Raw genomic sequence first — 15,508 nt, forward strand, 5'->3', positions numbered from 1 at the left:
CTCTGTTTACATATTTTTCACAAACACGATCCCTAGTATTTGCTAGAGACTCTCTTCATTTCTTTGTGTTTAAGTGTGTGTTTTATTTTGTGTGATAAAATGATAACGCCTGCGTATTACATTCACTCTCTTCTTTTAGTTGATACTTTTATGACATTGATTATGATCATACCTTTTGAGAGTTTTCAAACAGGTACCAGATGGCACGCGTTTTATGCTGTACTAAATCCGAAGATTAGTTAGTTTAAGTACAGTTGTGCAAATTTTTTTTATTTAAGAAACATAAAACTTTTATATGAGATAAATAAAAGTATAAAAAGAGAGTAAAAATAAAAGAGATTATAAAACTACCCTTATCATAACTAACTTCATTACCTTTTACCCTCATAAGCCTACTGTATATTCTCAGAAATCTAAGGCAAAAAGATCATGAACTCAAAGACATGCAGACTGGACTTTGTTTCAATACTAGAAGAGACTAGGAAAATCTAGGTTAAAAGGAAATAGCAAGTGCATGATTCAAACTTAGTCAGCATTAAATTGATTATATCAACAATGAGAAATAAGTACAAGGGAAACTACTATTATAATTTACAACAAAATTTATCTTAATTTGTTTAAAACATTAATTACAAATATTAGTTTGAAATTTTTTATTTACTACAACTATTTGCTAATTAGGCTCTTTCTCTCGTAAAGATCTATTGTTAACTGATCAGTTTTTGTGATTACTTAGGTTCGGAACAAACTACACAGCTTATTCAATAAATTCAAATTATTGCATCAGCATTTTTCTACTAACTAATCCATTGTGAAAAAGTAAAGTTCGTTCGTTAAAACGAGGTTATTATAGACAAGGATTAGTGCACAAAAAAACTAAAACGTAGTTTAGTTTTTATGACTATTATGTAGTGATATGCAAAATAATATTTAAAGGTTGTTTTTGTAAGGAAATTTTGCTTCCTATGTTGCGGAGGGAAATTTTTCGCTAATAAAAAAAATGTGGAAGCTACAAACCAAAAAGTCAAATTTTTGTCATAAAAATGTTTATTTATTTTGCTAGGAAAAACCCGGAAGTAAATACAAAAATTCTTAATTAAAATATGTTTTCAAACGTAATAATGATTTTCAAAAAACAATACGCTGAGATTTATAATAAAGATTGTTTGGCTTGGGTTTGAGTTTGGGTTTAATTTATGACCATGTTTGTATGTCCATCTGGTTTTTCCTGATAATAGCTGTCGTACCCTTTTATTTTCTTTCGTCATACATTTTTTCATATTATTTTAATATGTATTTTTCATTCATTGTTTATTTGCCTTCAGAGTTTTATGTTCTATTTTTAAAACATTCTATGCAAATATTTACGAATTGATAACTCTACGTACGACTCAATTGTTTGGTCGTTTGTATGGTTGGTCGCTTTTCAATTTCAAGTAGCATCGTTTACATACATAAATACAAATAAATTTATGATACATTTTCATTGTTTATTCGATTTTCAATGATCTTGTTTTTTGGAAATACATATTCAGTTGATATTTTTAAATGCGGCGCCGCTCTCTGGCTTGCTTCCTCGCTCGTGCTTGTTGTGTTTTTTCTCTTAAAGAGTGAGAGGTCAGATTTCTGAATATGTGTGTGTGGGTGTTGGTTTAGAAGAATATTCAAAAAGGCTGATGAAATTATCAAGTGTTTTCATGTCATTTCTTGGTGTTATGATAAATTTTAATAATTTACATCGGGGTTAGATCTTTCCGTATATGAAGGCTGTTTTCCAAACTTATGTCTCGATTTTATTCTGATATAGAACCCATCAGTAGCGATTCTCGTAACTAATCTAAGAAATATTAATAGCAGGGGCGACCCCAAAATCAAGTGAAGTCAATCTTCCTTACATACCGAATGAATGAATACAATCCCCATCAACTAATTCCTTGCATTCCTTAACCTCTAAAGCCCACGCATCCAAACTACTGTGATGATCCGCTGTTTCAGTAACAGCACCTAGAGACATTTTTAGTAGTCCGGGCCAAAAAAACAGGATCAATGTTTATGTCGAGATAATTTGACAAAAGCTGTTGGAATTTCCATAGTTAATTCAAACCAAATAATCGCGAAGACAAAATGGGTGATGGACCTCAACCATAAGTTACGTAGCATGTAACAATATGAGTACTGTTGAGAAGGCAACATCACCAGAGAACTTCCCTGAAGAAAGAAGCCCTAGTCTCTTGGTGGGCAGAGGAGACTTTCCCGATCGTTCACCAACTTACATCAGGCAACTTCCAAGTGTCAACTTGATGTTCTACAACCTACTTTCACCCCATGTCAAATTATTCAAATGAAAGGCCGATGATACAGTTGACATCACTAGTTTATAGTCTCGGCAAACTAAGGGTATTAATATCACCTCTTTTCCCAGGGATATTGCAATAACACCAAGATTGAGATTTCATCAAGGTAACTTGCTCCTGGGTGTACTTCTTATGTAATGTCAGAAATCATTTTCTTAATTGAGGTTCCTAATGAAAAACCCGAAAATTTTGACCTTGTCGATGGCGAAGATTACGAACTAGCCAAATGAAATGGGTGATTCGGCTGAAAACGACCTCTTGCGGAAATTCTGATTCCTAATAGTCTATCGTAGCACTTTTGTATGTTATTTTGTGTAAATTTGTCAAGAGCTAATTAGGTTTGCCCTGAAAAGCCCAAGTACAGCGACAGCGTTAATATTAAAGTTCATTCGTCATTATAACCTAGATTCTAATACATCACGGCATTTTGAATCAAAATCATGGAAAGAAGCTGCAAGTAATGTCTATATAAACGTTATCTGGTTCAAATTTATCTGGACTTGTGATTCTAAGTATAAGGAGCTTGTCACTGGCTAGAATGCTGTAATAAATGTTCATCAGTCGCGATTATCGAGATCCATTGTGGATTGTCGAATCAAAGAATTTGGTTTGAACATTTGAGGTCAAAATAGGCGACTCTGGGTACTTCAATAGAACTTTCAATAAAACTTTCGAAGGGAGCCTGAGTTAAATGATCTTTTTACTAGTGAAAATACTTTGTCTTAAAATCGAATGCGAAGGACTAAGGCTAACTTTTCCAATTGCAAAGTTTCGACTCTTTACTCACTACGTAATCACATGTGCTTAATTCACCTGTTACAGTAATCCAGGTTTTCTAAATAGGTTGCGAATTGTTTTACAGTATCTTTGTATGCAAATTTAAAAAAAATATGCAGTTAATCCACAAATTAATCTGCACTCCATGTTGTTTACAAATACAAATTGTGTTAACTTAAACGATATAATGTTTGTGATGTCTACCTAAATATCCATAAATTTAGGAGTTTGATTAGCAAGGTGTAGCTACTAAGATTGCAGAAGATTTTAAATTCGTTGATCCGCAATTAATCTCCTCTCTATGTTAGTTGTTAAACAATTCTTATTGGGTAGATTAAAAGAGTTACCTTTGTTGCTAGCGATATAACATTCTTACAATTTCTACCTAGACACCTTTGAATTTATTTGATCAACAAAGTGGGAGTGTGATATTACAGGCAGATTTTCATAGATTTTGTTCATGAACTATTTAACATCAAAATCCGATTGTCTGCTTGATGGAAGGTTAAAAATGATTGAAAATTTGCAAGTAGCAAAGATTTCAATAATTTACTACAAGGCAACAGAGTTTTAAGATCACTATGGTTTGTGTTGAGAAAATGGGAGGTTAGGTTAATTAAATTGTTACGAGACAAATGTTTTTGTTTTCCTTAGTACATTGACTTTGAAAATATCCCACACATTCATAATTATTTAACTTGAAAATAAAAATAAATTTGCGAATGCTTAGAAACTAGAATATATAGCCTTGTAATACATGTATTTAGTTTTTTTTTATCTAAAAACTAAACAAATATAAATATTTACTCAAAACTTTACCACACAAATAAAAATTTAAATAAAATTTGTGTTCTTAAGATGTAATATTTTTATCAAACAAAGAACTATTTGAAATATTTAAGATTACTTATAACAAATAAGATTGTAAAATACCCTGACATCTTATTAAGATATAGTCACAAAAGTCATTACAATTAAAAAATATATATTTTTTATAATTTTAAGATCTTAGAGTTTATAACAATCATAATTTGGTTATGACATGTTAGAACATTTTTAAATTATTTCTAAAAATAAACATTTTATGGTTATTTTACTACAACTACATAGATATGATCTGTGTATTAAAGAAAAAAGGAAAGAGAAATATCAAAAAGTTCTCAATTGCTCGAGTAGAAAATAATAAAAATATCACTAAAGAGCGAAATGAAGAGTTGAATAAAAGAGAGGAATCTCTCTTACTAAAATATATCTTATGAATAAATTATATATTTTATGATCAAATTGACAAAGATCAATTTAAAGATAAATTCTCTGTCATATTACAAATGACTCCATTATCTAATCAAATAAATTTCAAACGTTTACAACAAAAACCTCTTAATGTATACAAATCAAACAAAAATTCAGAGCAAATTTAGATTAAAATATTTCAATCAAAAACGATTCAAAATATCAAAACATCCATATGAATCCATTAAAAATGACTGTGTATATTTTTCACATCAAATATACACAAACTGATCGAAAAATCAGTGCGGCACGGGCAGCAAGCAGTAGCAAAATCATTTAGTCAAACAACTGTCTTTATCAATAAACGACGATGAATACAATAAAATGCGTGAAACTAGTTTAAAGCGGTTTAGTCATTGCAGAATTACAATTTATGTGAACTTTATGGACCTAATTATAGTTTTGCCTTAACACACAAAACGTTTTTCTATGCGATACGCCAACAATGCTGAGATGTAACTCTCAAGGAATGTGAAAAAAAAAAACAAAAAAAAAAAGGAAAGAAAAAACCACAAATCAAATCAAGTCATAGAATAAAGAATTGCTGTAAAAAGAAATAAACTTCAAATCATAGTAACGAGTACAACAAAGTAATTTTGCGACGCAATAAAATATTATTCATTCTTTCTTTTGACTTCTCTCTAACAATTGATAAAATGCTGATTAAAATAAAATATTGAAAAATATATATATGTATATAGAAAAATCATTAAAACTAGTACTAAAGTCGAATTGCTTTACAACATGCTCGTGCTGCTGCTGTTGTCTTTTTTCATTTATTACGGCACACGATCAATTTACAAAGCAAACAATCTATAAAAAATCACTGACTTATCAGTGTTAGACAGACGGACGACATAATAGAAAATTGAAATTATAAATTTAATCGTTTGTTTATACTTTGGCAAATAGTTAACGAAAACTTTGTAATGTATTTTAGTATTTAATCAGTTTTTGTTTCTTTTGTAAATTTTTTTCGAATCAAATCAATCATGTGCGTAATAATTTCTATTTCTTTTTGCAGTAAATTAAAAATTCTAATTTTAGGTCAGGGTGCGTAGAGTTGAGAAAAATAAACATTTGTTTCTTATGAAGGTATTTGTGTACATGGGGAGAAAAAAGAGTTAAATTATATGTTATATAGTTCTACTTAAGACCTAATTCAATTCTAGTTTAGTGCTAGTTCAGTTCTAGTTTATTTCTAGTTCATTTCTAGTTCAGTTCTAGTTCAGTTCTAGTTCAGTTTTAGTTCAATTCTTGTTCTGTTCTAGTTCAGTTCTAGTTCAATTCTTGTTCTGTTCTAGTTCAGTTCTACTTTAGCGCTAGTGCAGTTCTAGTTCAATTCTAGATCATTTCTAGTTCAGTTCTACTTCAGTTCTAGTTCAGTTCTAGTTCAGATCTAGTTCAGATCTAGTTCAGTTCTAGTTCAGTTCTAGTTCAGTTCTAGTTCAGTTCTATTTCAGTTCTAGTTCAGTTCTAGTTCAGTTCTAGTTCAGTTCTAGTTCAGTTCTAGTTCAGTTCTAGTTCAGTTCTAGTTCAGTTCTAGTTCAGTTCTAGTTCAGTTCTAGTTCAGTTCTAGTTCAGTTCTAGTTCAGTTCTAGTTCAGTTCTAGTTCAGTTTTATAAAATTTTGCAGAAAAATGGATGATCGTCTAAAAATCTGTCTTCTTTGAGTTTGATATTCGACACCTTTTAGTCTGAGACTGATTTATGACTCGGTTACAACTATTTCTTTTCTCTCTATGTATAATTTAAAAAAAAATATTACGCAAAATAATATTATTAAAAACGTGTTGTTTTGATATTTTTCATTTATTATTGTTGTTTTTAAATATAAAATTCTATTAAAATTTAGCTTTTGTTGTTGTTTACATTTAAAGCCAGGATTAATTACAATTAAATTTTGAATCACCTACTGATACCATAAATTTCTTCTAAGTGTAATTTGATGATATTTATTTATAAAAATAATTAAAAACGGAAATTGTTTTGATACGATTCTTTCTTTGTTTACACTATCATATACGAAAAGATGTCATATATGTAATTTTGTGTTGTTATACTCACACGCACATATGTATGTATTTAAATTTACAATTTACAGTTTACATTGTTTATAATGAAATTGATTTTTAAAAATATCAATAATGTTTATAAGTAAACGCAAACACGAGATTTTTTTTTTTTTTTTGAGAACTAAAGTTGAAGATTGGTCACATGATCTGTTTTGGTTTAAAACAAATAGTAAATATTTCATTTTCATCTATTTAAATATAATTTGTATTTCTAGTGTTTATTATTAATTATGTTGATAATTATTGTCTTTGTAAAGAGGCCAATTTCCATATGTTAATTATCGTTATTTTAAACTATAAAGGTTAAGAAATTGAGTAGTTATTTTTTAAAATAAAATTTGTGATATTTAATTTGTAAATTAATTATAATCTTTATAATAAATATCATTAGAGTGTAGTAAAGTGTTGTTTAGCTTAATAGTTGGTATGACCGATAACGATCGTAAAGCTTAAATTTAGCTCGTGGATTGTTTATTTATTTATTTAAAAAATAACTCTCATCGAGTTATTAATTAATTTTATTTAATAAAATATAAAATTACTACTTATTTGTTCATCCTTATGTTGAATTATCATGTTGAATTGACGGTTGTACTTGAATTTTCATTTTCAATGACGTTGAATACAAGTCTAGCTTGTAAATTTCATAATTTTTATGTTAATCTATATATCGCTCTCTATTTCTCTCTCTCTCTCTTTGGTTAATATGTATGTACGTACATAATTACATAATTGTAATCAGCGATCAAAAGTGTGCGAGTGTCAGTAAAGAAACATCTGCCTTTTTTGTTATTGTTTTCAATATTAAATAAATTATCATGTCAATGTTCCTCTATCAATTAATTAAAAACTAATAAACACTTGCAATTGAATATGAAATTGTGCATTTAAATTACGTCATCTCTTTATGAGACATACTCGAACGTATTGATATTGCATTAAGCGGTGCTTTTTTGATTTTTTTTATTAATGAGAAAAGGAAGAAGGGCCTTTGTATCTGTATAATTATTGCAATGAACTTTGAACAAACGTAATCGGGGTTTCCCAAAGTTAATTTAATTACTAAATTTATCTTAAAAGAGTGACAAGTACACTTTTAACTAAGGCGAACACTTCAAGAGTATATTGTCTTTGCTTAGTTGATCACTGTGTCTTAGCTAAGGGTGCTTGAAAACAATAAAGCCATAATAAAACGAAGCAACATTGTGTCTCTGCTAATTATCTTTGAATGTTTGACAATGTATAATCGAAAACACCACGACCAATTTTGACAGATGGACATCAGAACATGTCTTAGTTTTTAGAAGGCAAGTTTCGAACTTTGACAAAAAACTACAAGATTGATCGCTTTAATATAAAAGGCAAGTTTCGAACTTTGACAAAAAACTACAAAATTGATCGCTTTAATGTAAAAGTTTTATGTCTCAATTTTGCGCTGAATTTTTACTTGGTATAAGAAATTGATCCGATGCGATAGAGATCACCAAATCTAATCGACACCAAAACCAAAAATTTATGGCGCTCTGAATTTAGTGGTACCAATTATAAGCTGCTTACATCTGGTAAGAATCTCATAGTGAACCTGTACCGAGTGAAACTGATTCGTGTGAAGAGAGCATTAGTCGAATGCAATATCTTAGAATGGTAACGCTAGAGCAATTCTTGCAATACCTTTTTAAAACTATTTAGAAATAAGTGGTTGGAAACTTTTGGATGACAAGTTTCGCTTGATGCAGAACGATACGATCTCTTTGCGATTCAGAACAGTTTATCCGAAATTAGTTTCCTTCGTTCTTGGCTGTTAAAGATGATCAGTTTATTTAAAATATAATCCATATAATGCCAAAAATATAATATTGATCGCATTATTTGTTATGTCACTTTTGAGTTTAAGTTACGATATTACTAGCAGTATATAGTTGTAATAGTTCGACTGTTATCAATAGTTCTTTACTTTTGGAAAGATTCAGCAGTCGCTGTGTGTAAAATGTTTGGCCGAGTATGACCTCGAGCCGTTTCGCAGCGATGTCGTGGTAATGACCAGCATTGTGCCTAGATTAGTGGAGTCCAGAAAACAGATGCAATAAATAAGGAGAGGAAAATTATCTGAAAAATATGCTGGAAATTATCACACAACTAAATATTATTATTGTTTAATTTTGTGTCAAGTGGTAAAGTTTGGCCTTCGCTACTCTAAACTGAAGTACGTGGAAAATTTTGCCTTTTGGATTTAGCTTATATCTCTTTTATATATGGGTAGGTTTTGCTGATTTTAAATGGAAAAGTTATCAAAGATTTGGATCCTAAAGAACTTTTTTTCAGTTTTATAATCCAAATGCTCTATTTATAGGCCAGAAACATAAAAACTGCTGTAATTGCAACAGTTTTTTGTCTGTGTGTTTGCTTTTAGCATCATTTACTCTAAACTTTTTAAAGAAAAAAAAAAAAAAAAATATCACAAAAAGACAGCACAATAGTAAATTTTCATTACCCCAATGTCCTTTCTTTCCAATTTAACTTAAATACAGAATTAAATACTTTTTGTTTTACTAAACGTATTTTATTCTACTTACATAAAATCTCTCTATCTCGTATACTGGGATTACGTAAAATTGTAGCATGTTTACCACTCGACTTTTTCGGTTTCAATGTATCTTGATTATTTAAATCTTTGGTACTTAATTCTTCGATAATCGTATCGTCTTCCGATAAAGCAGGACGACATTTCGACAAGTGTATAGTATCGGAATTAATGGTTGTATCTGAAGCAAGCAAATAAAATTAACACAATATTAAATATTAGTTGCATAACAAATACTCACCGTCCTGAGGTATAAATGAATCCCACTGAGATGAATCCCAAGGTTCTGAGAAAACTGTACCATCATCAGATTGAGCCGAGTCCAGACCATTAAAGAAACACTGACTTAGAGCATAGTTACGTTCAACATTATCGTATGAAGAAAGTCTACAAGTATTATTGGGTCCATCAAAAGATTTTTGACTGCCATTATATTCATGTGATGATTGCTTGTGGGAATTTTGTTGTAATGCTTGTTGCTGCTGCTGTTGTTGTGGTTGTTGTGGTGGTGTTGAACATCTCACCAGTTCGGGTAAATTCAGATCGGGTAAACGTTTTGCTATTATCTGATGTATTGTTAAGGGTTTCTGTTTATTTTCTTTGTTAGCTTCACGATTTAAAGAATTTTCCTTATTATGATTGTCTTTTGTATTACCGCCCTCCTTCCATTGATCCGCCGAATCATAATCACCATAATAATCGGCTTCATTTTCCTCAGCTTTACCCATAAACTCCCAACTACTATCCAGCTGCCATTGTTCAAAACGTCCACGAGCACGTTTTGTGGGTTGCTGCTGTGGCTGAGCCACTTGAGATTGCTGTTGTTTCTTCTTTAATTCATCTAGACTACCGGCAATTTTTTCGATTTCTGCTGGTTGCAGAAGAGGACACATGGGTGTGCGCACAAATCCTCCTTTAGGAGGCTCTGAATGTCTATGATTAGCGGGTAGTAGAGGACCACGTTGTGAACGCCTTAAAATACTGGCTGTGGTAATGCCAGCTTGTTTTAAAGCATCTGCTGGTTCCGCATAAAAAGGGCTGCCTTGTTTGCTACGTGACACAGGTGTTTGGGCTGTAGGAGTGGTATCTCCCTCTGTTGTTTCACCCTTAAAGACAGGATCTTCAGATAGAGATTGACTCATTAGGCCTGGCAAGATAAGACCGGCTCTAGAGCGAGGTTTAGACTCTTCTGAAAATTTGAGCAATTGTTGAGTATCAGATGTCGTTTCATTTGTATTGAGAGAATCAGAGGCAGTTGTTGTCAACAAGGGGCAAGTTAAAACGGCAGGTGTTGTTACTACATTCATGTTGTTGTTTGAGGAAGAGGTAATTGTGGCTGGAAGTGGACATTTAATGGGATTAGAATAAAATACGAAAGTAATTTATTTTTTAAACTTACGTGTTTCAGCCAAAAGATCCGGTCGTTTTCCCTGCTGACCATCCGGAGGCTTGAAGCTAGTCAGCAAACCAGTTCGATCACTAGGATCGTGTGACCATAAATCCTCATAATCACTAATCTTATCGTGTAAAGTACTGCGACAATATATTTCAGGACTCTCCAATATATCAGATTCCTGATAATGTTTTGATTCTTTTCTTAACTTTGATTTACGTGATTTACCACTAACATTACCAGTTGGTGTACAGGGTGATAAAATTTTACGTTGACTATTATTAGAATCTTTGCTGCTATGTGATTGCCAATGACGACTTCCAGTCGACGAGCCCTGTGAAGATAAAGTGTCTTTACATTCGCCTTCAGGTGAAAGGCGTTTCGAAAAGGTTTGGAACGTGGTATTAGAGTTCATAACTGAGGTTAAAGCATTATTAGCTGCTGGTGTGGTAACTTCTACAAATTGTGGTGTAGAAGGATTATCCACCGAAAAGGTTACCGTAGTTGTAACAGTAAAATTGTTCGCAGAGCTAACATCTGGCGGCACAGGACTATTGGGTGATAAAGGCTTTGACCAGCGTAGCGGTGGTGCTGGCGGTTTCCTCAAATCGAGATTTAAAGTATTGGGCGGTTTAGGCCTTTGTGTTCTAATCTCTTGTTCTATGATATTTTTTGTAGAATTTTTAAAATTATTTTGTTGAGTCGTTAGATTAGACTTAAAAGTACTTAAATTATTTGTAGAAGTATTAATAATATCTGTGGCATTGCCACCTAAACCTAAAACACCATTACGTTGATTGTTCATTTCCACAGGAGACATGGTTAAAATTACCGAATCTACCGATTCTGGAGACATTAATTGCATATGTTGACCACCACTGGTGGTAAAAGAACTCATGCTACTGTTTGTGTCCGATGGAGTACCAGGACTAAATAGACCATTGACATTGGTAATGGGACTAAAAAGTTTATTGCTGTGTGATTGTATATGGCCTCCCGAATTCGAATTGCCGGAATTACTGAAAATCGTAGTACCCAAACCACTGGTTTCGGTCATGGAATTTGGTGATTTGGCATCTAAGAAGTTAGCCTCTTGTTCGTTTTGTTTAGGGCTTGACATGGGATATCGCCAAAACTCCTGACCCAATAGAGCCAACGATGATAGTTGTTGACGATTTTTAGCTTCACGCAAGGCTCTTGGTAAAACCAATTGTACGGGCAATTCATCACAACATTGGGCATAGTGGGCTATTAACGATGGTATGGAATCGAATTTAAAGCGTGAACTTTCCAAACATAAAATACCCTCATTCGATTGTATGAGATAGTGTTCTATATAGGGTCCAGAATCTGGAGGTAAACGCACCGATACGGCCATTGTATTGGGTTGACTGGAACCTCGTACTATAAAGTTCTGCAAAGAAAAGAACAAATTTAATTCATTAGCATTTTTGTTTAACATTAAGAATATTTTATTTCGGTTCTGCTTTTCAACTTTAGAAAGATCGGGGTCCTAGTGCTGAATATTTAAGCTAATTTTCTCTCGTTTTAATACTTTTAACACCAGTGATTAAGACGATGTAAAGCAATTTTTTACTAGACAATAGTGTAAACTGCGGATTATTCTATGGACTGGTGTAGGAACTATTCTATGAACTAGTTTCAGGATGAATATACGGACTACTTTATAAGCAAATGTATGGAGTAAGCTACGGAATAGTCTAGGGACAAGTCGTTGAACCAGCTTAGGGATTAGTCAATATATTAGGTTAGACACTGACTAGTCTATATCTTATTTATACTCTATGGGATAGTGTAGAGATAGGTCTATGATCTAGTCTAGAGATTAGTCTATTCTGTTAATTAGTATATAGAATAGACCAATGATAAATGTATGAACTAGTTTATGATCTTGTACTTGTAATGTCTATAGACTTTTGTATGGACTTATCTATGGACTTATCTAAGTCTACAGACTGGCCTATGGGCTAATCTATTAGCTGGTCAGTTCTATTCAATGTTCTAACGATTAATCGATGCAAAAGTACTGAAAAAAGTTAGAAAACTACTGAATTTTCCATTTCTGTTTTACACTCTATTATACTATTATTTATTATATGTGGGAAGCGAAAACCAAAGTTAAATGTAGCGTTAACAATGTTCCCATAAATTTATCACCATTTTCAACATAAATTATTAAATGTCTTTTCACGCATACCAAGACTGACCCCTAATAATAAAAGAACCAGAACTCTGATACCCTTAAAACTCAAAGCACCAAAGACGACAACAATAAAAGGTCTTAGCTTTTGTTATGTTTTGCTTTCCGGTCGAGACTTGTTCCCCAGATACGTGTTTTTGTACTTATTTTTTTCTTCCTCTTTACATTATTATAATTTTTTTCTCATTCAGTAAACTACTTGATACATTTTTTTTATGGTAAATAAAAAAATGTATAAAGAATAAAATTAATGTTTAAAAAGGTGTCTGTCGTTAGAGCAACAAATACTTCAAATGTCTGTCCATCTTTTTGAATATTCAGCTAAAAAATATATATGTATATTTTTTGTCTTCATCTTTTACAATATGTAAAATATTTTCTACGTTAAGTTGCTTTTGAATTTCTTAACTTTTCATTGTGGAAATAAATTTTATATATTAAAAACTTTACAGACACTAAAGTGTAAGTGGTTGTTGGCTGCTTCGTGTATATAGTTACCGACTTTTATTCAAATTTCTTATTACAAGTCATTTATAGACAATAATTTAATCGTTTTTATATAAGAAAATAACGTTGAAAGGAACAAAATGTCCTTTTTCTTGACAAAACAAAAGATGTATACTTATGTGTTAAATACTTTACGTTTAACGTTTTAAATGTTTTCTTGTCTTTTGTTTTTTAATTTTTGAAATTTTTTTGAAGAAAAAAAAAGAACAATTGATCATTGAAATTGTTGACATTTTTGTTTCGGGTAGTTGGAGGTAGATTTTTTTTTTTGTGAAAATTTTTAATTGTCTTTGTTGTTTGAAGTGTTTTTGAGAAGATGTTTTCTATGATTTGTAGTGATTTGTTTGTAATAAGTTTTAAGATGCTGTTTATACACATTTTTTCTATTTAATTAGTAAATTCTAATTATATTTTCATACAATTGTTTGTTGTTGCTTTATATTTAATATTTATAATTTTTTACTAACTTATTTGTGTCAGTTTTTAGCCTTAAGAATAGTAAAATGTTTTATATTATTAACCTACTAAGGAGCCTTAGGTTAAATCCTAAAGGTATGCAACATTTCTTTGTAGAATTTAAGCACTAATGTATGCTGAAGAATTGTTTAGCAAGGTTAATGGTAGGTTTTTATTTAATATTTTTTATTAAATGAAAAAAATATTTAGAAAGTGTTTCTCTATAAAAAAAAATTGGAAAAGGAGATTGGGGGACTACGTCGTAAACGCCTTAAAATTCAGGATGTAGTTACGTAAGTTTTCCACATAAAAAGACCTGCTTCTCTTTAGTCTCTTATGTAAAACTACATTTTCGGAAGAAATATTAGTGTTTGTTAAACATTTCAGTCTTAAATCACATCTAAGCTTCTATCAAAATATACTTTCTTTTACTTTTCTATTCCTTAAAAATCTAAATGAAATTATTAAATTTAATTTATCTAATTTACTTGTTTTTTTTTCAAAAAACTCACTCATATAAAAAATTAAATAAAAATTTGTTTTTATTACTCATATCTGTTCATGTTAAATCCCTTTTCATTTTCATTTTTATTATATTATTTGATTTTGTTAAAAAGCCAACACAGACATAAATGGAGTCGAGTAAATAATATTATATTCTCCACACATAACAACTCTATAAAGGTCATAATGATTTGATTATGGTAGAATAGAGTATAATATAAAATAGATATTGAGAAAGTATAGCATACATACATAACAACAAAGCTGGCTAAATTTGGTACTAATATAAGGTACTATTTTTCTGGAATCAAATTTCAAGGCCAACTCTTAGAAAATATTACAAAAGATTAAAACACAAATATTCTGAGAAATTTCCAGATCTAAGGATATTATAAAAATATTTTATATAGCACACTAGTGAATAGTTGATTGGTACAAAGGATCTGCATTTAGTACTTTAGAGATTAAAAAAAGGTACTTTTTGTTATTTGCATACAATTTTATCATACAAAATCATCCTTTCCAAAGTGTTAACTGTGCTTTAATGTTGAAAAAGTACCATGTTTGCTCTAATAAAGTACCATTGTCAAACAAATTTAGTTTATCATCTCCGCCACACATCTACATTTCTAAGGATGTATCATCAGATCAGGCATGGAAAATTCAGTATTATTGTATGTAGACTAGACCATAGAATATTTCATACAATAGTCAATAGTTCAAGGACTATATTTACTAATCCATAGACTAGTAAATCTATTAGTCTATAGAAGAATTAATAGACTAACCCGTTGTGTAGTTAATAGAATATGAAGAGCTAGTCTATAGACCATAGTAAATAAACTTGTGAATTAGTAAATAAACTAGTGGATTAGTCACAAGACTAATCCATAGACCTAACGATAGACGTGTCAATTTACTAGTTATAATAGTCAATCAACTAGACCATAGAATAAGTCAGTTATCCGTAAGGTAGTCAATAGATCAGTAGACCAATATCAATAATAGTTATAGTGAAATGTTTAATTAGTAGACCAATATATTAGTTATAAGACTGAACCACAGACTAGCTTTACTAATTCTTAGACTAGTCCGTGGAAAAGATAATCGTCTAGTGTCTGACCAGTGCAGATTCAAAAGATTAGTCTTATCAATTAACTAGTGTTCGTCTTAATTTAGTCTACAGAATAGACAACCAACTAGTCCATGTAATACTCAATTTATTAGTCCATATCAAGAGACTAAAAGAGTGAATGAGCTAGTCAGTAGATTAAGTCTATGGAGTAGTCAATAAACTTGTCCACAGGTTATTCAATCGAAAAGGTTGAAGAGAAGTTTTTAGAATAGT

The 15,508-nt window shown here is 30.9% G+C and overlaps 2 protein-coding genes across 7 annotated transcripts in view; one reads left to right on the forward strand and one right to left on the reverse strand.

Annotated features, from left to right (window-relative positions):
• LOC111685044 (protein vreteno) overlaps nucleotides 1-15,508 on the forward strand; it is a 125,851-nt gene that overhangs the window by 16,359 nt on the left and 93,984 nt on the right. The window lies entirely within an intron of this gene.
• The window catches only part of LOC111679282 (protein sprint), a 290,124-nt gene that overhangs the window by 3,039 nt on the left and 271,577 nt on the right, over nucleotides 1-15,508 (reverse strand). For all 4 annotated transcript variants that reach the window (XM_023440821.2, XM_023440822.2, XM_046946857.1 and 1 more), the window contains 3 exons: nucleotides 10,479-11,886; nucleotides 9,321-10,415; nucleotides 9,072-9,260 (listed from right to left, as the gene is read on the reverse strand). In XM_023440821.2, coding sequence (XP_023296589.2) covers nucleotides 9,072-9,260; nucleotides 9,321-10,415; nucleotides 10,479-11,886 — 2,692 coding nt within the window. The remainder of the gene's footprint in view (nucleotides 1-9,071; nucleotides 9,261-9,320; nucleotides 10,416-10,478; nucleotides 11,887-15,508) is intronic.

Source organism: Lucilia cuprina, chromosome 3 (genome assembly GCF_022045245.1).
Source record: "Lucilia cuprina isolate Lc7/37 chromosome 3, ASM2204524v1, whole genome shotgun sequence".
NCBI classification, from domain to species: domain Eukaryota; kingdom Metazoa; phylum Arthropoda; class Insecta; order Diptera; family Calliphoridae; genus Lucilia; species Lucilia cuprina.